Raw genomic sequence first — 22,421 nt, 5'->3', positions numbered from 1 at the left:
AAACCTGACGTATTCTCCTGGGTTTTTTTTTGTATGCTACGACGATTTGTTTTTGACATTGAACAGTGGTATATTACTGTTGCCTTTATTCAGTATATGGTCATTGTGACTTGGATGGAGAGTAATCTCATTGGCACTCATACCACATCACCGTAACTGTTGAAAGTTATTTTCTATGAAAAGATATATATAGATTTAAAGAAATACAGAATAAAATATAACATATTTTTTTTCATTTTGATATTTTATTGCATCAAAGTGAACAGGTTTTACACTGAAACAATATATTGTCCAAATTAATTTATACATGTTATACCTAGACACAATGATAGTTATAGCATAAAGTTTTTTAATTTATTCATTCATTTGCAGATTCCATTTTTATATTGTATCTTTTATATTAAAACAGATGTCTTTTTTTCCAAAATGAGCTGCCTACAAATATACAAAATGTTAAATATTGATCCATTATACATTTAAAGACCCTGTAAAAATTTATAATCTGCTTTTGAAATACTTGATCATTAAAAAGTAAATAAAACAAATTTCTTATTAATGAAAAAGCCTTCAACTTAGATTCACCAATTGATATTCAAGTTTAGTCCATATGAAATTATCAGTAATTTCTTACCTATTTCTCTAGCATGATACTTTCTAACAATCAAATAATTATAAGTTCATTCACATATCAAAATTGCATTCCCTTTTAAAGGAAAATTACTTTTGTAAAAGACATTTATCACATTCAAAAACATTTCATATCATCTTAATGTTATATACATAAACAACAATTTCTATGCAAACATTGTGACTGAAAAATATTCATACCTTTCTTCAAAACAAATATATGATTAATATACAAATGAAATAATATACTATGTATAAGTGACTTTGAATATATATGTGATGAAAACTTAATAATTTAATTGAAATATACCTTATCAAAGTTAACATGAAAATGTTGTTATTTACACACACAAATATATACATACATGCTTTTTCCATAATCCTAGATATCATTGATGTTTTTGTTACAATAGTAAAAGTATACTTCATTCATTAAAACAAAAGTTGATCAGATCATTAACATACATTTTAACAAAATTATAAAATTTTAAAAACACTATTTACATAAAATGCCTAACTCACATTTTGAAATAGAATATTTCTGTTCAGATGTGAGCATTTGCCATAACAATAATGTATATCAAGTATCCACATTAACAATCGTTACAACCCAATCAAAGAGATTCAGACCTTCTATAATACAAGTATCTACATATTTACAGCCTGTGCTTTACAAAGTATATGTAAATTGGCTTAACATTGTTAGTCAGAGAAAAAAGTTCATTGACTGACAAAAGTGAAATCTGAGTTCAAAGTTGTTAATTGACCCTAAGATTTACTAAGGTATCTATTCACATAGTTTACACAATATTGATCAAATGAGATATGAGATGAAACAATATTTTATTTCTCAATTACAGAAGGATCAGAAATCTGGCCCACAAACCATACAGTATTATTTGTTATATGTATTCCTGAAGTAGCTTGACCACATTGTCAAGCTTGCTCCACTCTAGAACAGCTATCATGCTGGTGGGTTTCTTCAGCTAGCCACATTTAATCAAATAATAAATTTCATTCTGCAAGAATATCAATTCCTGGTCAATGTTATTAGTTCTATCAAGTTCTTACAACCAAGGATGCCAGGCAGGGTCCATCCTACATAAATTATCATGACTGTTTGCTGCTGCTACTAATGTACTAACTCTACTCTCTGCTCCTTCGAATGTTGCTAAATCTAGAAATAAAAAATATCATAAATCAATTTTCTTGCACCAGATGCGGATTTTGACAATACATGTCTATTCAGTGATGCTCGTGGCCAAATTATTTGAAATCCAAAGCTTATATAAAAGATGAAGAGCTATAATCCAAAAGGTCCAAAAAGTATAGCCAAATCCGTGAAAGGAATCAGAGCTTTGCATAAGGGAAATACATTCCTTAATTTATAATAATTTCTAATATGTTGTGTAATAAAGATAATGTAATAAAGATATTTATAAGATACAAAAAAGACAAAATCAAAAATATATTCAATAGTGACTACATACTATGAAGTCTTGTTGTAATAGCTGACACTGCTTTATTAACCATGGTAATTAGTTGTTCTCCCTCCATATCAGTAGGTTCTGCCCCTGGTAGTAATTCTTCTTGTTTCTGAAAATAAGTTGCCATAACTATAGTGTGAAATTTATACAAAGCTGGCCGGCGCGGCTGGACTTCCCAATAAATACCTACCATACTTTTGAGGTATCATTTAAAAAATATGTGTATAATTATTATTCATAATCATTACTCAACAACGATTTCAATGAATAAAAGAAAAGGAAGAAATAAATCTGAATTGTGATCTGATTTTTCTTTCATGTATGATATTCTCTATCTATTGTTTAAAATATTTCTTAGAACTTTTAAATTAAATTAAATTAATAATAAAATTGAGAATGGAAATGGGGAATGTGTCAAAGAGACAACAACCCGACCAAAATAAAAAAACACAACAGCAGAAGGTCACCAACAGGTCTTCAATGTAGCGAGAAATTCCCGCACCCGGAGGCGTCCTTCAGCTGGCCCCCAAACAAATATATACTAGTTCAGTGATAATGAACGCCATACTAATTTCCAAATTGTACACAAGAAACTAAAATTTAAATAATACAAGACTAACAAAGGCCAGAGGCTCCTGACTTGGGACAGGCGCAAAAATGCGGCGGGGTTAAACATGTTTGTGAGATCTCAACCCTCCCCCTATACCTCTAATCAGTGTAGAAAAGTAAAAGCATAACAATACGCACATTAAAATTCAGTTCAAGAGAAGTCCGAGTCTGATGTCAGAAGATGTAACCAAAGAAAATAAACAAAATGACAATAATACATAAATAACAACAGACTACTAGCAGTTAACTGACATGCCAGCTCCAGACTTCAATTAAACTGACTGAAAGATTATGATTTCATCATATGAACATCAGGCACAATCCTTCCCGTAAGGGGTTTAGTATCATACCATCATAACATATATGAGAAGAACATAACCCGTGTCATGCCAACAACTGTTTTTAGAATAAATGTGTTTAGTTCCGACGCAAAGACCTTATCAGTGACTCAATATTAACGCCAAAATATGCAATCTTTAATGACTTGACAACAGTATCGTAATTATATCCCTTCTTAATAAGTCTATTCAAAGGGTTTGTAAGTTTATGAGGTGAATACTGACACCTTTGTGCTTTATAAAGAATATTTCCATAAAAAATTGGATGTGAAATACCTGAACGTATAAAAAGTCTGCATGTTGAGCTATATTTACGAATGATGTCTGTATACCGATGATAAAATTTAGTAAATGTTTTGACTAGTTTGTGATATCGAAAACCCTGGTGTAATAATTTTTCAGTAATACATAAATTTCTCTCGTTAAAATCTAAAACATTGTTACATACACGAGCGAATCGTACAAGTTGAGATATATAAACACCGTAAGATGGTGACAAGGGAACGTCACCATCTAAAAACGGATAATTAACGATAGGAAATGAAAAATCATCCCTTTTATCATAAATTTTAGTATTCAGCTTTCCGTTAGTGATATAGATATCAAGATCGAGGAAAGGGCAGTGGTCATTGTTAGTATTAGCTTTATTTAAAGTGAGTTCACCAGGATAAATTTCATTAATATACATACTGAAGTCGTCATTATTGAGAGCCAAAATATCATCCAAATATCTAAAAGTATTATTAAATTTGTTTATCAGATGTTGTTTTGAAGGGTCTTTGCTTATTTTTGTCATAAATTGTAACTCGTAACAATACAAAAAGAGGTCCGCAATAAGTGGTGCACAGTTAGTCCCCATTGGAATTCCGATAATCTGACGATATACGGAATCCCCAAAGCGAACAAAAATGTTATCTAGTAAAAATTCAAGTGCATATATAGTATCAAAGCATGTCCAATTAACATAGTTTTTTTGTTTATTGCTACTAAAAAATGACCTAAAAGAGTTTGAACATATATATTCACATTCTGATTTTTTGAATGCCCATTTAAATCTACATTTGAATCATTATTTCAGACAACATTGCAAGTGCATAATTTTCTAGGTACCTTTTTATGCCAAGTTATATATTCATCTCTGAGGATAGCTTTAAGAAAACTTGGTAGTTTATATTGTGGTTGTACCAAACATCTAGCTGCTGCCACCATTGATGCTGTAAGGGGCCCTATCACTCCTATGGTTGTAAGGAACTCAGCAATGTTAGGTGTCAATCTGAACGGAACTGGTCTATTGGCATCAAGCTCTCCTACAATAATGATGAAAAAAATCTTTTCAAATGAATTTTACCAGTATTACCTTGCATAAAGAACTCAAAATTACATACTATATTATTTTATAAAAAGATAAGAAGATGTTCAAATTCAAAATCTTTGAAAAATATTTTTCTAAACAGCTGTTGGTTGACATTTATAAGTTTTACTATGATGATTCTACCAAACAACATGCTGGAAACAGATTTATCTACTTTTCCCGAATCCCTATATTTCTATTGTATAATTGTATTTTGTGCACTTTTGAAAATAAAATATTGTTTTAACCAAACATGCTCATTTTGTTGACCAATCAAATCATTTATACTTACATTAAAATTATCACATAGTTTCTTTTTCTAATTTTAAAATTACATTACGTGAGCTGTCGGTGTATTGTGTTTACCTGTTTGATCATCTATGTCGAATTTGAAGTATGAGATATTGAGGTAACCACAATCCTGGTGTAAATACATCATATCAGGGTTCATACGGGTCAGATGGAGAACAAACTCAGCAAAACCCATCAATGCTAGATGCAGTGTCAACTAAAAATAAAGAAAATAGAATGAGAAAATAAAACAAATTAAGATTGCCTTTTCAATGCCTGGTGTTGTGTCTACTTTAGAAAATAAAACAGAATAAGATTAACTTTTTGTATGGTGACAAAATGACTATGACACTCTTGATCTAATACATCAATAAGTGAATGTGTTTTTAGGGTTTTTAAATGATTAAAAAAAAAATCACTATGCTTACAAATATAAAGTGATTTTAAGTAAAATCTTACTGTTTTTCTAAATGTCCAGTAGTCTGTAGCTGTCAAGAAGGTATGAACTGCCCATTCCTTCAGTAAACCTCTAGGTACCATGTTGTTCTGGACCTCCTTCAACACATCTCTGAGAACCTGATGGCTAGCCTGTGAACCTCTAGCCTGAACTGTTGCTAATCGCTCATAATAACGAGCTATTGGTGAGTCATGCTCTATTCCTCTCTTTGCACATCTCTACAAAACAATATTATAAATTATGTATTTATAAATCTTATTATACATTCCAATTTAAGGAAAGCTTTTAAATGTTAAAATGTTATATATTATATGGAATCTTAACAGGAGAAATGGTCTTATGTTACATGTCAGTGTTTTAAATCACTGAGCCTTCGGAAGCAGGATTATCTTCCACCAGTCTCATTTGTGGTGACATGGCTACAATTCTGAGTACACTGAAATACAACAATCCTCTTGGTGTAACCTTGTATAACACTTACTGGGATTCATATATCATATAAAGACACTCATGCTGAATTACCTGTTATGTATAAATTTTATAAACACACAACTACTAGAATACCTATTCATATGTGTTATACAGGGTCAAAGATCACTGATTACATGTTCAAATACAAAATACAAATGTGTGATTACCTGTTTGTATACATCCAACAGAGAAACAGATGCAGGATTATCTTCTACCAGTCTCATCTGTGGTGAGATGGCTACTACTCTTGGTACAGTGAAATACAACAATCGTCTAGACGTTTCCTTCTGCTTAGTCAGGAAATGATTGAGCATTCTAAGTAACTGTAGAACTCTTTCCTCTCTTCTAGATTCTGTCAGACAGGCATCATTTACCACTAAGTAGGGATAAATCTGTAAAACATAATACAATTAGTTACTATAACAAATACACTTTAGATATAACTTGCATACTTTTATGACATATCATCACTCCTCTTTACAAACATCTAAAAATCTGATTACAATTAAGACTTAAAAAATTAACATTTCATAAATCAATTAAATCTTACTCTGACTATACAATAAAATAAAAAAAAAGTCTAAAGTATCTTCATAATGATTTACCTTGCCATTATGTCCTCTGATATAAAGTCGTCTAGCAGCAGTGTTGTGTTTCTGTACTATTTCTACACGTGGCATAAATCTGGCTATTCTTACATAATAATGACTATGCTGTAAACATATGTACAAAAGAATTAATAGAGAGTTACAAGATTAACAAAATACAAGACATTATTTAATATATTAGCAAACTTATTTCTACAGATGTTGTCAAATAAATAATCAAAACCTATGAATAAAACTATAAACAGTTAAAGTCATGATTGCTTGTTTATCTTTATTTTCACTACATGTTATCTAGTAGTACCCAAGCTATTATAGTAACTGTTAGTATACAGTGGTGCTATACCCCAATGATTTTTTTCTACCATCTTGTCATCAATTATACAGAATCAATATGTTAAAACCTTATTCAACAACATTGTAATCTCTTGACCTTTATGAGACTTATATTTATATTGATTTCCAGGTCTCGTTGACCATTACAGTTATCTCACATGGCTTTCATTTACCTCTAAAAATCTACTATTGATGAATCATCAATAAATTGTGAAAGTGATGTCCAATATCTGGATTAATTTACCTTTGGAAGGAGGAATTCACCAGGTAGCTCTACTTCTGCTGTGTGTTGTGAAAAATTACTTAGAAATCTACATTTTTCTTCAATCAAGAAAGATCTGAAAATGTAATATAAGTTCTATTATGTAAAACAATGTAGTTCCATAGAAAAATATATTAGTACACTATATAATCGATGAGTGCAATTCACAAAATATCTAATCTGAGATGATTTATTTCTTTTTTCTATATCAAAATCTGGTACATATTCTTATTTCAATGCATTTTTTGGAAATAAACGAGAATGTAAATATTGTTTCACACTACATGATGCTACTCACATTTCAGCATAAACACTGATATATTAATAGAACCCATTTTTTTCTCTCATAAGCATCAACTTATTTCCATTCCCTATCATCAACAACCAGAATTACAGTAAATATTGATAACACTGGAGCACAACCAAGTTTATTATCCTGATAGGATAGATTTCTTTACTTTTATTAAAAGTACAATAGCAAGCAATATTACAGAACAAACTGTGACCAGGTAATATCAGTAGTTGGTGTGCTTCATATGTGCTTCTCATTCTCCTTTGTTATATATAGCTCATTTGTTTTCCTGTCTAAATTGTTTCACACTAGTAACTCTTGGGTCCTTCATAGCTTGCTGTTAAGTGAGCCAAGGCTCCATGTTAAAGGCTGGTGACCTATAATTGTTTTATTTTTATACATTGTGAAATGGATGGAGATTTGTCTAATTAGCACTCATACCAAATGTGTTGCATTAATTAATACCTTTGTTGACAGCACTTACTTTGGAAGAAGTTTTGTTTTGGCTTCTAATATCTTGATCCATTTCTTCAGTTTGTTAATCAAATTGTGAAGTTTTGTAGATCCAGGGACACTGGAAATAAATCAAATGCATGAATATATATACTATCTATACTTTGATTGGCTTGGTTTTGTGTAAAATACATTTTTGGTGGAAAGCTGTATCACTGACAATCATACCACATCTTATGTGTATACACAACTACACGTTGTATGTGCATATTTCATATTAAATAACATCATTATTTATTATTTCAAGAAAATATTTGTAAATCTGTATTTTTTTAGTGTTTTTAAAGCTTTTAATACAGCCACTATATACATATAAGATTTTACTTTTAGAAATGGCAACTTTTTAGAACTATTTACAAATCTACTGTCAAGTTTACATTAAATCCTGAGAGTGGAAAGCATGCAATTGAAAAAATCTGAATGATAAGTTTGGTTTTGCAAATTTCACTTATTCTACTAGAGATAAATACCTAAAATCAAAATCAGTAGTAAACTGGCTCTTCATTTTCTGGAAGACTGGATCTTGTGCTGTTGCCTGTGCTCTCCTGGCTAGGCTCTCTGAAGCTGCGCTAGAGAACGTTGTAGTCACACTTGACACGTTTTCTATCCCAACACCAAATGTACTCACTAATTTCTTCACAAAGTTCAATGTATGTGGAGTGATGGTAGCATCAGCAACTAAAAAATAAAATATATATACAATTAAAATAGTCTTTATCAGATATTTAGTTGGGTTTTTTTTTTTTTCAGAACAATTCATTGAAAAATTTAACAACTGTCTACATTATATTCTGTTAAAAAATCAACATTAGACTATAAATTTAAGATGTTATCTAGGCCTTTAAGATGAGGTTACAAACCTGCTCCTCTGTTTTCAAAAGCAACAGCATAACATTTGGCCAATCCTTGCTTTAACTGCCTCAGAACTTCTTCATACCAATTTTCTCTAAACCATACCATCTGTAAATAAGTAAACATCATATAAGTATTCCATACTATAAATTTATTAACAAAAGGCAACAATGGTGCAGTCCTTCTTCCATGTGTATGCATTTTTTATTACTTCCCTTGGTATCCTTTTATTCCTCTATACAATCAAACATGTTACCTTCCTTAACCATTTTCTTTCTTCAGCAACCCATCTTATAAACATTTCTTCGTCCTGAATATGCATGAAATATTTGCCACTGGACGTTAAGCAACCAACAATCAATCAATATAAACATTTCTCTTGATTATTTTTTTTTAATATTGAGATGCTGACATAGACAAATAATTCCCCTGAACAGTGTTACAGTACACTACCTGGTCAACAATTCCCTCCAGAGAGTTGAGTATAGTAGGATGTAGCTCCCTCTGCATGTGCATGATTTTACTACACCTCCACATAGGAGCAGGTGCTCTGATTGGTCCAGCATCACCAGTTAGAGACTGACCTGGCTGCTTTCCTTGTGAAGATAAGGATGAATCAGATGTGTCACCTGAAAAAATATGATATATATATATATATATATATATATAAATATTGAAGATATTTTAAAGATTTTCACAATACTACAAAATGTAACAATTGAAATTGTAGTAGAATTATTCTCTTCAAAATTGATAAAGAAAAGATTGTTAGATATTTAACAAAGCAGATTTTACAACTATCAAAATTTACTTTACAACATTCAAATAAATTTTGTTTTCTGTTCATTAAGATTTGGTGTTAATTACAGATTTTTGAAAGCCATTGTTGGATTTATTAACAACTTGACATAATTTGAGCTAAAAAGACCTGGACATATCGTAAAGCTAACTGTGTTTGAATTCTTAATGTCTTATATTTATTGTTTTTATGTTGCTGTATAATTCATGTATGACCACATCACTTTTTATTCATATCAAGAACAGCAAAAATTATTTAAAAGATAGATTTTGTTCAACTAAAACTATATATTGTAATATATTATTTACTTGAGGACATGGTTGGCTCTGGAGTTGTAGGTGTACTCAAAGATATTGATGTAGAGACTGCTGCAGCAGACGTTGAACTCTGACCTGCAGTAGTAGTTGCAGGTCGACCTTGACCATTATCTGTAGTTTTGTCTGAAAGATAAATGTTATTCATGCAACCAATAGTGCTTGAATTAACATACTAATATCAAATCATTCATTTGCTGAACATAACAGTAAAATAGTTCGTGCATCGATAAAAAAATGGCAGTTAAAAATCTTTAAATGAAATCAGAAGTTCAAGTACAAAAATTGATCATTTTGTCAAAAACATTTCAACAGGCTAAACTAATAACTTGTATAAAATGCCAGTTTTTCCTAAATATATCTTTAATGTATAAATATTTATATGATTCCAGTTCTTTGAATATTCTATCAAAAAATAGACTGTCCAATAAGAAATTGCAAGTTACTAGTAAGTTCAAAAGATATTTCTTTAGGAGTACTTACGTCTTTCCCTCTGTTCTATTTTTAGTGTCAGATACAAGGTTCTGATCGGGAAGTAGACTGCCTGAGGATACATACGTCCAACTTGACTCAAAAGGTTCATAATCAAACGTCCTTCACTTCTAACCAAACAAGTTAGCAACTGAGGTATCCTTAAATCAAGAAAATTATTTGGTATTATAATTGTTTTTCATATTGTACTTACTTTTTTCATTTCGTATGACATACACAGAGATAGTGGATCTTCGTAGTTAAATACAGAGAAAGACAATACACTTGGAAAACATTTATATCAAATCCATAATGTAGATTAGCTAGTAAGAATTGTAATACTCTGAGATAATATTTATTATACATACCATGGAAGCCACTGAATTGGTGGCACTCCCACACAATATTTGTCTACAGCTTCAGCTAATGTTGACTTCTCATCATCATATGTCAGAAGCCATAGAACTTTGGCTAAATACTTCCTCGACTTGCTTTCATTCTGGTGTCGACAAGCATGAAGGAAACAGGTTATAGCAGATACACCAAGGTTCAGTTGTCTGCAAGAAAACAACATACTTTTACTATACATATTATCATAATTGAGATCTTGTCATTGGAAACCAGATGAAGTTTTTCATAAATATATTCCTAAAAAGTATCATTAAATTCATTCCTTATCCATGTATCTATATCAGATACTTGTTTAGTTTGTAAAGTAATTATTCAATGCATTAACTGTATAAAGCTGACCTAAGAAATATTCCTAATGAAGAAAAGGAATCAAATTTATCTTCTTCTTCCTGTTCCATTTAAACATATATTCAATACTAGTATGCCACCACTAAATAGTGCCTAAAATGTTTTGTTCTAACTACCATCTCTCATACTTAGTTCTACTTACTTGCTATCTCTGGTAAAGACAGTTTCTAAGTAATCTCCCCACAGAGCCCAAGCTTTTACTAATGTGTCATGCATCTGTACTGCAGCAGAGAAGGCTTTGTTAGCATCGTCTGATCGACCAATCTGAGCAAGGAACATGCCCTTCAGAGCGTAAAACTCTGCTGTAAATTCTTTGGTAAAGTACTTCAAGTTTGTTGATTCAATTACTTCAAGTCCCTGAAAACAGATAAGACATCTTACTTGCTCATTTCAAGATTTACCAGTTGTCCCTTTTATATTTGTTATCAAAGACTTATGTCTAAATACATACATTATTTTTAAATATATTCTTGATTAAAGATTCACAAAATCAAGCATTCTTATGTATCCTGTAAATAAAGTATATAAAAAAAAAAACGCACTTTATCATTGTTTTGTGAATGTTTAAGAATAAAGTCGGAACTACTCAACATCTTTGTCCAATATCTAATTCAATGTTCTTTGTAACTGATTTCTATTAGCTGTTTATTTACCTCATTCAGTTCACTTTTGCCCATAGTACCAGACATTTGAAGATAGCACTTTACTTGTTGTCTAATCTTCTGGAAACAATCAACAATAGGCACACTGGGAATTGTGTGGATTCTAAAACATAAATATATCATCTGAATTAATAGCAGGCTATTCTCTCAATATGTTCATACTATATGATACTTTTTTAAAGGATATTAAAATCTATTTAACTTTTTTAAAGGACATTAGAATCTATTTAAACAGGTTATTACCATTTTTAACTTCAGATATAAATCTAGCATCAGTATGGAACTAGTATTTTGTTGACAAGAGCTTACTCCCTGGCTTATTCCTAAATACATGTTTTCTTTTAAAAACATGATATGCACAAACAATGCTCTTGCACTTCATACTTCACCCTTGGAACTATGATGTGTTTATCACTCATGTAGTTGTTCCTAATGGGATAAGTAGAATCATTTACAAGTACCATAAAAGTGGTCTGTAGTACAACACATTTCTATTTAGGGGAGGGGGCTGTTAATTCAATCCTGAAATTGATAAATAAAAAGTATATTATACATATAAATTACATACCTGCTGAGTGAATCTAAACAAACTCCTGTTAAATTATGTTTTCTGGCAATTTTCCCAAAATGGTTGATAGCTTGTGCTGAAGCATGAACTCCTAACATGGAATGGTTACTGTTTTGCTGTAGGAAAAAATCATATGTTTCTGACTAGTTTGACAAATGACAAGTCCAAACAATAGAGTTTAAAAAAAAAAGTCTGAAATATCAATGTGATTTCTTTAAGTCTTTTCTCACAAATACATTTAAATGTAAAAAAATAAGGAGAGTTTCACCATTACCTGCGTATTCTATCCAATCATTCAAAAATTAAATGCTTCTTTTTTGTAAATCTATTGGGGTGTAAAAGGGTTGACCAAAGAACATTTTGTATGAAGCACAAAGGCACTTTATTGAAAAATGTATACACAGTCAATGTTTTCACAGCCCTATAAAATTCCTAAAAGAAGTGTTCAATACTTGTAATTATATTTTATTATAGGATCATGAAAACTTTATTCTATGATTTTTTTTATTTTATTTACCTGTGCACTTTATTGTGGAAGCTTGTGTCATCATGAATGTTACATTTCATTTGAAAATTAAGGTTGATTTTAGAAAGACTTGAGATAACTGTTAGCCAATGAAATTATTGTATTATAATGAAACATACATGTAATGTAATTATAAAAGAAAGAAAATTAATCCACTATTGTTTTCAAAGTTTTTTCTATTTTGTTTTAATTTGTTGAACACTTTTAAAAAAACAAATTTGTAAAACTTACAGGATCTTGTTGAGCATGTGAATCATAATGATTGACAATGAACTGATAATGGTGTTGTCTCCAGGCAAATATATCTCCCCAGTGTGACAGGTCATCGGATATCATCGGTAATCTATTTCTGTAAAAATATAATATACATAAATATATCTCCCCAGTGTGACAGGTCATCAGATATCATCGGTAATCTATTTCTGTAAAAATATAGTATACATGAATATATCTCCCCAGTGTGACAGGTCATCGGATATCATCGGTAATCTATTTCTGTAAAAATATAAAACAAATAAATATATCTCCCCAGTGTGACAGGTCATCTGATATCATCGGCAATCTATTTCTGTAAAAATATAAAACAAATAAATATATCTCCCCAGTGTGACAGGTCATCGGATATCATTGGTAATCTATTTCTGTAAAAATATAAAACAAATAAATATATCTCCCCAGTGTGACAGGTCATCACATATCATTGGTAATCTATTTCTGTAAAAATATAAAACAAATAATTATATCTCCCCAGTGTGACAGGTCATCGGATATTATTGGTAATCTATTTCTGTAAAAATATAAAACAAATAAATATATCTCCCCTGTGTGGCATTTCATCAGATATCATCGGTAATCTACTTCTGTAAAAATATAATATACATAAATATATCTTCCCTGTGTGACATTTCATCTAATATCATTAGTAATCTTACTTTAATGAGAGTAAAATATTATCACCCAAAACAACATTTTATCTTTTTAAGTACCAATAAAAGGGTAAGAAATCAAAATTGCCCAATTTAAAATAAAAACCAAACTAAATCACTTCATTCATGAATCCAGAGATTTAAAAAAAAAAAAGGCTAGTAATATACCATTCTTTTTCTGTAATACCTTTTTTTTTTATCATCCTAATTTTTTCATCAGTTGAAAGATAGAAGAACACTGAATATTGTATAAATAAACCATTTGTTACCTCCATGTTTTCACAATAGCCTTCATATCATGTAGACTAGATCCCCTGTTGATATTAGCTGGTTGTAATCCTTGGTTTATCTGGGCAGCCTCTTGTAGCTCCATTATCTGTTGTGCTGCCTATGATATACAATAAGATACAATTATTGATTCATAACTATTTTGTGAGTTACCAATTGTATATGAAATTAACTAACAAACTATCAACTAGTTTCATGTGAAAAATGAGAAATTTCAAGAACTAGACACGTCAAGACCAGACACACACCAAAGCATTTTGATAAATTCACAGGGCATAACTCTGTGAAAAGAAAGTGATCTGAAAAACAAGAATGTGTCCACAGTACACGGATGCCCCACTCGCACTATCATTTTCTATGTTTAGTGGACCGTGAAATTGGAATAAATTCTCTAATTTGGCATTAAAATTAGAATGATCTTATCAAAGGGAACTTGTATACTAAGTTTCAAGTTGATTTGACTTCTACTTTATCAAAAACTACCTTGACCAAAAACTTTAACCTGAAATTTGCACTATCATTTTCTATGTTCAGTGAACCGTAAAATTGGGGTCAAAACTCTAATTTGGCATTAAAATTAGAAAAGATCATATTATAGGGCACATGTATACTAAGTTTCAAGTTGATTGGACTTCAACTTCATCAAAAACTACCTCGACCAAAAACTTTAACCTGAAGCGGGACAGACAGACAAACTGACAGATGAACGAACGGACGGACGGACGGACGGATGAACGAACAGACAGACAGATGAAGGGACACACAGACCAGAAAACATAATGCCCCTCTACTATCGTAGGTGGGGCATAATAACTGCTCCCTCAATTTGCAAGTCCAAATTATACAGTAACTAAGTTAGATTTTTACAGGCATAAAAGTTAAAACACATATTTGATTTAAGGAAAATAGAATGGTGGAATAATTTACATTGGAACTATATATGCTGCTGCTGTTATTAAAGTGGTATGGGAATAAAAACATGAAATTTGGTACAAATTCAACAGTGTTTTTTTGTGTGTTCTAGGCGTTTATAACATAAAAGGCAGTTTAATGACTATATCTATACCTGTAGTAGTGGTACATGAATATGTGATACAATGTTAGGTAAACGTCTCCATTCCTTGATGGCTAACTGGCTCGATACTTCCACTAGTCTCTCAATCTATACAATAAATAACAACTCATATTAAAATCGACCTCTACTCAATTCTGGTATGTTTAGTGGAGAAAAAATCTTCAAGTAAGGATATCTTATGCATGCATGTTTGATTGCATTTTGAAATTTCCTAAAATATTGATGCAGTGAAACTTTACCCAAACAATCAATAGCAAAAAATCTTGGGACAATATACACTTTCATAGTAAACACTCACACTAGTCAGTTGAGCTATAATGATAGCATTCCTTTACTTTGCATTATCAAAACCACTTACTGAATGTATGTATGTGGAAAATGTCTACATGATTGCCTTCATTTCTGATCAAATTTGGTATTTTGTTTGACATTCAAACTATACTAGCTAATCATACAATAATATTAAATTTAAAAAAAATTATTAATTAATGACACATCTAGTGTATATATGTGTCTATACCATGGTTACCATGTTAAGATGGTGTTCTTCAGGTTGACAGATGGCAATATATCCTCTGAATAGGTTCACTTTCCACGCTAGTTCCTTAGGACAGCTTAATTCAACCTGTAAAAAATAAAAATGGAAATTGAGTAAATACTTCTTTTTATAAATGTTAATATTGAAATCCCTATGGTAAACAAAATCATCAAGACAAAAAAATAACATGTGAATCAATTAAACTAATAGTTTTTTTTATTAATATCAGCAGAGAATAGGCTGTAGGCTGTAGGTTTAATCTTAACAACAAGATATTGAAACCTGTGACATAGCATCCTTCATCAGAGCCCAGTTAGGAACTCTCCAAGCACTTTCTAACACTAGATGGGGATTAGTATTTTAACAACAAGATACTGATACCTGTGACAGAGCATCCTTCATCAGAGCCCAGTTAGGAACTCTCCAAGCACTTTCTAACACTAGATGAGGATTGGTGTTTCCTTTAGAGTTGGCATACTCTAACATCAGGTCCCACTGGTTCAACTCCTTGGAACATCTGAATAGTAAGAAAAATATGTAAAATGTTGTAATCCCCATCACAGAATAGAAGTTACATAATTAATTTAAGAATATCATATACATGTAATAGAACTATGAAGCAAATTGTAAATGAAACCATGTATGTTCTGACTATCAGGTTTTCTGTATATAAATACTGTAAAATATCAGCTGAGAGACACAATAATAAGCTTTTTGTCAATTGAGTGCTGTGAATGATTTAAAAAAAAAAGCTTCATATTGTGTAAGGCAGCATATGTTTTACAAAACAGTATAATGAAACTCTGATAATAGGTTTATATGGTTTTTTTTGGTGATTTTCATACTAAGAACATGTTGGGTTTTTTTTTTAACCAGCAACCCAGAAGGGAACTATCAAAAGTTCATTCATATTTAAGAGTTGTAATAATTCATTAGATTAAATTTTATTACCTACAGTGACTACAGCAGATTATATTTGGTCATTAATTCATTTTTCTATTAACTGACCTTATCCAGTGTTCCTCCCAGAGTCTGTACTCCTGTAATACTGAGGGTGAGGCTGGTCCTGAATTATGATCCTGACGAGCCTTTGACATGGCCTATAAAATATCAGAAGTCACGTGTGTAATATTATTTTCTTAGTACTAAAATGTTTTCAATAAACCACACATTGGTTAAATCCTACCATGTCTAAATTCATATGGAATGTTCTATATCACATTTTTCATGAATCTAAGAAAAGCTGATTTTACCATTTAACCTCATTATCTATGATATTTATCTACCACTGATTATCAAATCTTAAAAAAAACAATTAAAATACTTTAAGCTACAAATTTCCTTTACCTTCTCATAGTGGTCTTGTGCTTGCTCAAAGAAGCCATGCTGTTCATATGCTAATGCTGTATTAGTTTCATTAAACTTTGACCTCTTCTGCCAAATTCCTACCAACATATCTTCCTCTTTGAGTAATGCATACAGTTCACATAAGGCATCTAGTGATTCCTACAACAGAACAAACAAGGTCCATTCCTTATCTATGTATACTGAGGTTAATAAATAAAAGTCCCCTTAATAACATCAGATTGAGTAACTTTAAATCAGTAGCAGGAGACAAGGCTAATTTGTTTTTTATTATGATGAGAGCCAGATTTTCAACATTTTCTTTAATTTCTTATGTATTATGTTCCTTTCATTATTATAATGATATGGAAATCACAACAGTCACAATTTTTTAAAAGGCGTCAGCGTGTATTAAAATACATAGTAAAAATACTTTTAAAACATTGGCAATATACTCCTGTCAATCCTTATCACAACTTTAATATGTGAAACCAACTGATCAAACAATGATCTGGTTGACAAAGTCATTCTATTATAATTTTAATTACCTGTTGAGGTGAAGTGACCGGTTCAAATTCGTATTCACTGATTGGTCTAGATTTGATCAGTAATGAGGCACCATTATCAAACGCCATTTGTTCAAGTTGTAAGCATGATCTGTGCCACATGTTGTGTGTTCTACCAAGGTACTGTCAAAATAAAACATTCATTTTTATTTCTGACAGGATATAACATACCAGTTCATTTTTTCAGATTTATTTCAATTCATAAAAATCAGACACCATTAGTTTTTTTAAACAATGTAGATAAAGAGTTAAAGATTAAACGGAGAGCACACTAACATTGTTCCTTTTAAAATAAGCATAGCACACATAATAACATACTTTCATGACACAAGCTCGTATTTGTACAGGAGGTACACAATGTGATAGTCCCTCCAAGAAAGTGTGTATAGAACTGGGATGACAATCTTTCTGTATCACATGACTTCCACTGCACATAAATGGTATTAATTCTCCACCAAGAATCTGTAACAACAAATGCCATTATTTTTAACATTTTAAAGATATCAATAACTTGGATTTACATGGCAAAGGTATAGTGATTGTAAGAATGCTCCCTTTTGAACGTGTGCTTCTTGCACTTCTTACCATCTGAGAACTTCAGTAAAACTCTACCATTTGAACAGTTTCAGTTGATAAAACAAATTGTAATTGGATCAGCATTTTGAATGAGCTTTTGATGGAAACCAAACAATAACACTCAAGTCATAGTAACAATGTAAATTTATACTTGATTCATGAATTTATAGTAGTGGGAGTAATTTCAAATAAAGAAAGTTTATGTACAAACCTGTTGTTGTTTCTCAGATAATATTTTCCATATCCTTGGAAAGAGGTCGATCCATATGACATGTGTCAGCTCAGTGTTACTGTGATTTAACTGGGACAGAGCACCTAGGTAAGATAATGTCTGAAAAAAGAAGGTTGACATGATCTAATCATAACTTTGTAAATTATAGCTTTTTTTCTCTTATCTTTATTCAAATCTTTAAAAACAGAATCACATTTACTTTAATCAAAAGAAATGGAACATTGATAAAATTTCTGGTCAACCATATTTCAGCCAAATGAAGCTAGCCTGAAATCAATGAAGGGGTGACTACTAAAAGTTACATAAAGTATAACCAGTCTTGATTATTCTGGTGATCTGATCATGCATTGTACCAAAGGTCATCGATAAAAATCCCATTCTAGTTATCTCTGTTTATTGTCTTGCCTGACTGTAGCTGATTTATTTACCTTAACTTCCCTTTAACTCTCTAAGAACATTGCCTGTCTCTGTAGTAGAGTGTTGACATATTTACCTTGACTTCCCTACAACTCTCTAAGAACTTTGCCTGTCTCTGTAGTAGAGTGTTGACATATTTACCTTGACTTCCCTACAACTCTCTTAGGACTTTGCCTGTCTCTGTGGTAAAGTGTTGATATATTTACCTTCACTTCCCTACAACTCTCTAAGAACTTTGCCTGTCTCTGTAGTAAAGTGTTGATATATTTACCTTGACTTCCCAACAACTCTCTAAGAACTTTGCCCGTCTCTGTAGTAAAGTGTTGATATATTTACCTTGACTTCCCTACAACTCTCTAAGAACTTTGCCTGTCTCTGTAATAAAGTGTTGATATATTTACCTTGACTTCCCTACAACTCTCTAAGAACTTTGCCTGTCTCTGTAGTAAAGTGTTGACTTAGTTACCTTGACTTCCCTACAACTCTCTAAGAACTTTGCCCGTCTCTGTAGTAAAATGTTGACATATTTACCTTGACTTCCCTACAACTCTCTAAGAACTTTGCCTGTCTCTGTAGTAAAATGTTGACATATTTACCTTGACTTCCCTACAACTCTCTAAGAACTTTGCCCGTCTCTGTAGTAAAGTGTTGATAATTTACCTTGACTTCCCTACAACTCTCTAAGAACTTTGCCCGTCTCTGTAGTAAAGTGTTGATATATTTACCTTGACTTCCCTACAACTCTCTAAGAACTTTGCCCGTCTCTGTAGTAAAGTGTTGACATATTTACCTTAACTTCCCTACAACTCTCTAAGAACTTTGCCTGTCTCTGTAGTAAAGTGTTGATATATTTACCTTGACTTCCCTACAACTCTCTAAGAACTTTGCCTGTCTCTGTAGTAAAGTGTTGACATATTTACCTTAACTTCCCTACAACTCTCTAAGAACTTTGCCTGTCTCTGTAGTAAAGTGTTGACATATTTACCTTAACTTCCCTACAACTCTCTAAGAACTTTGCCTGTCTTTGTAGTAAAGTGTTGACATATTTACCTTGACTTCCCTACAACTCTCTAAGAACTTTGCCTGTCTCTGTAGTAAAGTGTTGATATATTTACCTTGACTTCCCTACAACTCTCTAAGAACTTTGCCTGTCTCTGTAGTAAAGTGTTGACATATTTACCTTAACTTCCCTACAACTCTCTAAGAACTTTGCCTGTCTTTGTAGTAAAGTGTTGACATATTTACCTTGACTTCCCTACAACTCTCTAAGAACTTTGCCTGTCTCTGTAGTAAAGTGTTGATATATTTACCTTAACTTCCCTACAACTCTCTAAGAACTTTGCCTGTCTCTGTAGTAAAGTGTTGACATATTTACCTTAACTTCCCAACAACTCTCTAAGAACTTTGCCTGTCTCTGTAGTAAAGTGTTGATATATTTACCTTGACTTCCCTACAACTCTCTAAGAACTTTGCCTGTCTCTGTAGTAGAGTGTTGATATATTTACCTTGACTTCCCTACAACTCTCTAAGAACTTTGCCTGTCTCTGTAGTAGAGTGTTGACATATTTACCTTAACTTCCCTACAACTCTCTAAGAACTTTGCCTGTCTCTGTAGTAAAGTGTTGACATAGTTACCTTGACTTCCCTACAACTCTCTAAGAACTTTGCCCGTCTCTGTAGTAAGGGGTTGATATATTTATCTTGACTTCCCTACAACTCTCTAACAACTTTGCCCGTCTCTGTAGTATAGTGTTGATATATTTACCTTGACTTCCCTACAACTCTCTAAGAACTTTGCCTGTCTCTGTAGTAAAGTGTTGACATATTTACCTTGACTTCCCTACAACTCTCTAAGAACTTTGCCTGTCTCTGAAGTTAAGTGTTGATATATTTACCTTGACTTCCCTACAACTCTCTAAGAACTTTGCCTGTCTCTGTAGTAAAGTGTTGACATATTTACCTTGACTTCCCTACAACTCTCTAAGAACTTTGCCTGTCTCTGTAGTAAAGTGTTGACATATTTACCTTGACTTCCCTACAACTCTCTAAGAACTTTGCCTGTCTCTGTAGTAGAGTGTTGACATATTTACCTTGACTTTCCTACAACTCTCTAAGAACTTTGCCTGTCTTTGTAGTAGAGTGTTGACATATTTACCTTGACTTCCCTACAACTCTCTAAGAACTTTGCCTGTCTCTGTAGTAAAGTGTTGACATATTTACCTTAACTTCCCTACAACTCTCTAAGAACTTTGCCTGTCTCTGTAGAAAAGTGTTGATATATTTACCTTGACTTCCCTACAACTCTCTATAAACTTTGCCTGTCTCTGTAGTAAAGTGTTGATATATTTACCTTGACTTCCCTACAACTCTCTAAGAACTTTGCCTGTCTGTGTAGTAAAGTGTTGATATATTTACCTTGACTTCCCTACAACTCTCTAAGAACTTTGCCTGTCTCTGTGGTAAAGTGTTGACATATTTACCTTGACTTCCCTACAACTCTCTAAGAACTTTGCCTGTCTCTGTAGTAAAGTGTTGATATGTTTACCTTGACTTCCCTACAACTCTCTAAGAACTTTGCCTGTCTCTGTAGTAAAGTGTTGACATAGTTACCTTGACTTCCCTACAACTCTCTAAGAACTTTGCCCGTCTCTGTAGTAAAGGGTTGATATATTTACCTTGACTTCCCTACAACTCTCTAAGAACTTTGCCTGTCTTTGTAGTAGAGTGTTGACATATTTACCTTGACTTCCCTACAACTCTCTAAGAACTTTGCCTGTCTCTGTAGTAAAGTGTTGACATATTTACCTTGACTTCCCTACAACTCTCTAAGAACTTTGCCTGTCTCTGTAGTAAAGTGTTGATATGTTTACCTTGACTTCCCTACAACTCTCTAAGAACTTTGCCTGTCTCTGTAGTAAAGTGTTGACATAGTTACCTTGACTTCCCTACAACTCTCTAAGAACTTTGCCCGTCTCTGTAGTAAAGGGTTGATATATTTACCTTGACTTCCCTACAACTCTCTAAGAACTTTGGCCGTCTCTGTAGTAAAGTGTTGATATATTTACCTTGACTTCCCTACAACTCTCTAAGAACTCTTGACTTCCCTACAACTCTCTAAGAACTTTGCCTGTCTCTGTAGTAAAGTGTTGATATATTTACCTTGACTTCCCTACAACTCTCTAAGAACTTTGCCTGTCTCTGTAGTAAAGTGTTGATATATTTACCTTGACTTCCCTACAACTCTCTAAGAACTTTGCCTGTCTCTGTAGTAAAGTGTTGACATAGTTACCTTGACTTCCCTACAACTCTCTAAGAACTTTGCCCGTCTTTGTAGTAAAGTGTTGATAATTTACCTTGACTTCCCTACAACTCTCTAAGAACTTTGCCCGTCTCTGTAGTAAAGTGTTGATATATTTACCTTGACTTCCCTACAACTCTCTAAGAACTTTGCCTGTCTCTGTAGTAAAGTGTTGACATATTTACCTTGACTTCCCTACAACTCTCTAAGAACTTTGCCTGTCTCTGTAGTAGAGTGTTGACATATTTACCTTAACTTCCCTACAACTCTCTAAGAACTTTGCCTGTCTTTGTAGTAAAGTGTTGATATATTTACCTTGACTTCCCAACAACTCTCTAAGAACTTTGCCAGTCTCTGTAGTAAAGTGTTGATATATTTACCTTGACTTCCCAACAACTCTCTAAGAACTTTGCCTGTCTCTGTAGTAGAGTGTTGACATATTTACCTTAACTTCCCTACAACTCTCTAAGAACTTTGCCTGTCTCTGTAGTAAAGTGTTGATATATTTACCTTGACTTCCCAACAACTCTCTAAGAACTTTGCCAGTCTCTGTAGTAAAGTGTTGATATAT

The 22,421-nt window shown here is 32.2% G+C and overlaps 1 protein-coding gene across 5 annotated transcripts in view; it reads right to left on the bottom strand.

Moving 5' to 3' along the window:
- Window positions 1–241: 241 nt before the first annotated feature.
- Window positions 242–22,421, bottom strand: part of LOC134685081 (transformation/transcription domain-associated protein-like) — a 70,686-nt gene continuing 48,506 nt past the window's right edge. For 3 of the 5 annotated variants that reach the window (XM_063544494.1, XM_063544523.1, XM_063544512.1), the window contains exons 63-90: window positions 18,115–18,234; window positions 17,646–17,789; window positions 17,310–17,450; window positions 16,765–16,923; window positions 16,426–16,517; window positions 15,799–15,934; window positions 15,400–15,504; window positions 14,871–14,966; window positions 13,786–13,904; window positions 12,822–12,939; window positions 12,065–12,180; window positions 11,488–11,599; window positions 10,977–11,191; window positions 10,444–10,632; window positions 10,088–10,236; window positions 9,599–9,730; window positions 8,945–9,120; window positions 8,500–8,599; window positions 8,110–8,317; window positions 7,611–7,700; window positions 6,817–6,910; window positions 6,237–6,344; window positions 5,799–6,023; window positions 5,163–5,378; window positions 4,779–4,920; window positions 4,172–4,368; window positions 2,118–2,223; window positions 242–1,804 (exon numbers count right to left, since the gene is read on the bottom strand). In XM_063544494.1, coding sequence (XP_063400564.1) covers window positions 1,695–1,804; window positions 2,118–2,223; window positions 4,172–4,368; window positions 4,779–4,920; window positions 5,163–5,378; window positions 5,799–6,023; window positions 6,237–6,344; window positions 6,817–6,910; window positions 7,611–7,700; window positions 8,110–8,317; window positions 8,500–8,599; window positions 8,945–9,120; window positions 9,599–9,730; window positions 10,088–10,236; window positions 10,444–10,632; window positions 10,977–11,191; window positions 11,488–11,599; window positions 12,065–12,180; window positions 12,822–12,939; window positions 13,786–13,904; window positions 14,871–14,966; window positions 15,400–15,504; window positions 15,799–15,934; window positions 16,426–16,517; window positions 16,765–16,923; window positions 17,310–17,450; window positions 17,646–17,789; window positions 18,115–18,234 — 3,915 coding nt within the window. In that variant the 3' untranslated portion in view covers window positions 242–1,694. The remainder of the gene's footprint in view (window positions 1,805–2,117; window positions 2,224–4,171; window positions 4,369–4,778; window positions 4,921–5,162; window positions 5,379–5,798; window positions 6,024–6,236; window positions 6,345–6,816; window positions 6,911–7,610; window positions 7,701–8,109; window positions 8,318–8,499; window positions 8,600–8,944; window positions 9,121–9,598; window positions 9,731–10,087; window positions 10,237–10,443; window positions 10,633–10,976; window positions 11,192–11,487; window positions 11,600–12,064; window positions 12,181–12,821; window positions 12,940–13,785; window positions 13,905–14,870; window positions 14,967–15,399; window positions 15,505–15,798; window positions 15,935–16,425; window positions 16,518–16,764; window positions 16,924–17,309; window positions 17,451–17,645; window positions 17,790–18,114; window positions 18,235–22,421) is intronic. The other 2 variants (XM_063544504.1, XM_063544532.1) reach the window with 1 other exon arrangement.

Source organism: Mytilus trossulus, chromosome 1, assembly GCF_036588685.1.
Source record: "Mytilus trossulus isolate FHL-02 chromosome 1, PNRI_Mtr1.1.1.hap1, whole genome shotgun sequence".
NCBI classification, from domain to species: Eukaryota; Metazoa; Mollusca; class Bivalvia; order Mytilida; family Mytilidae; genus Mytilus; species Mytilus trossulus.
This window is presented reverse-complemented; position numbering and strand designations above follow the sequence as displayed.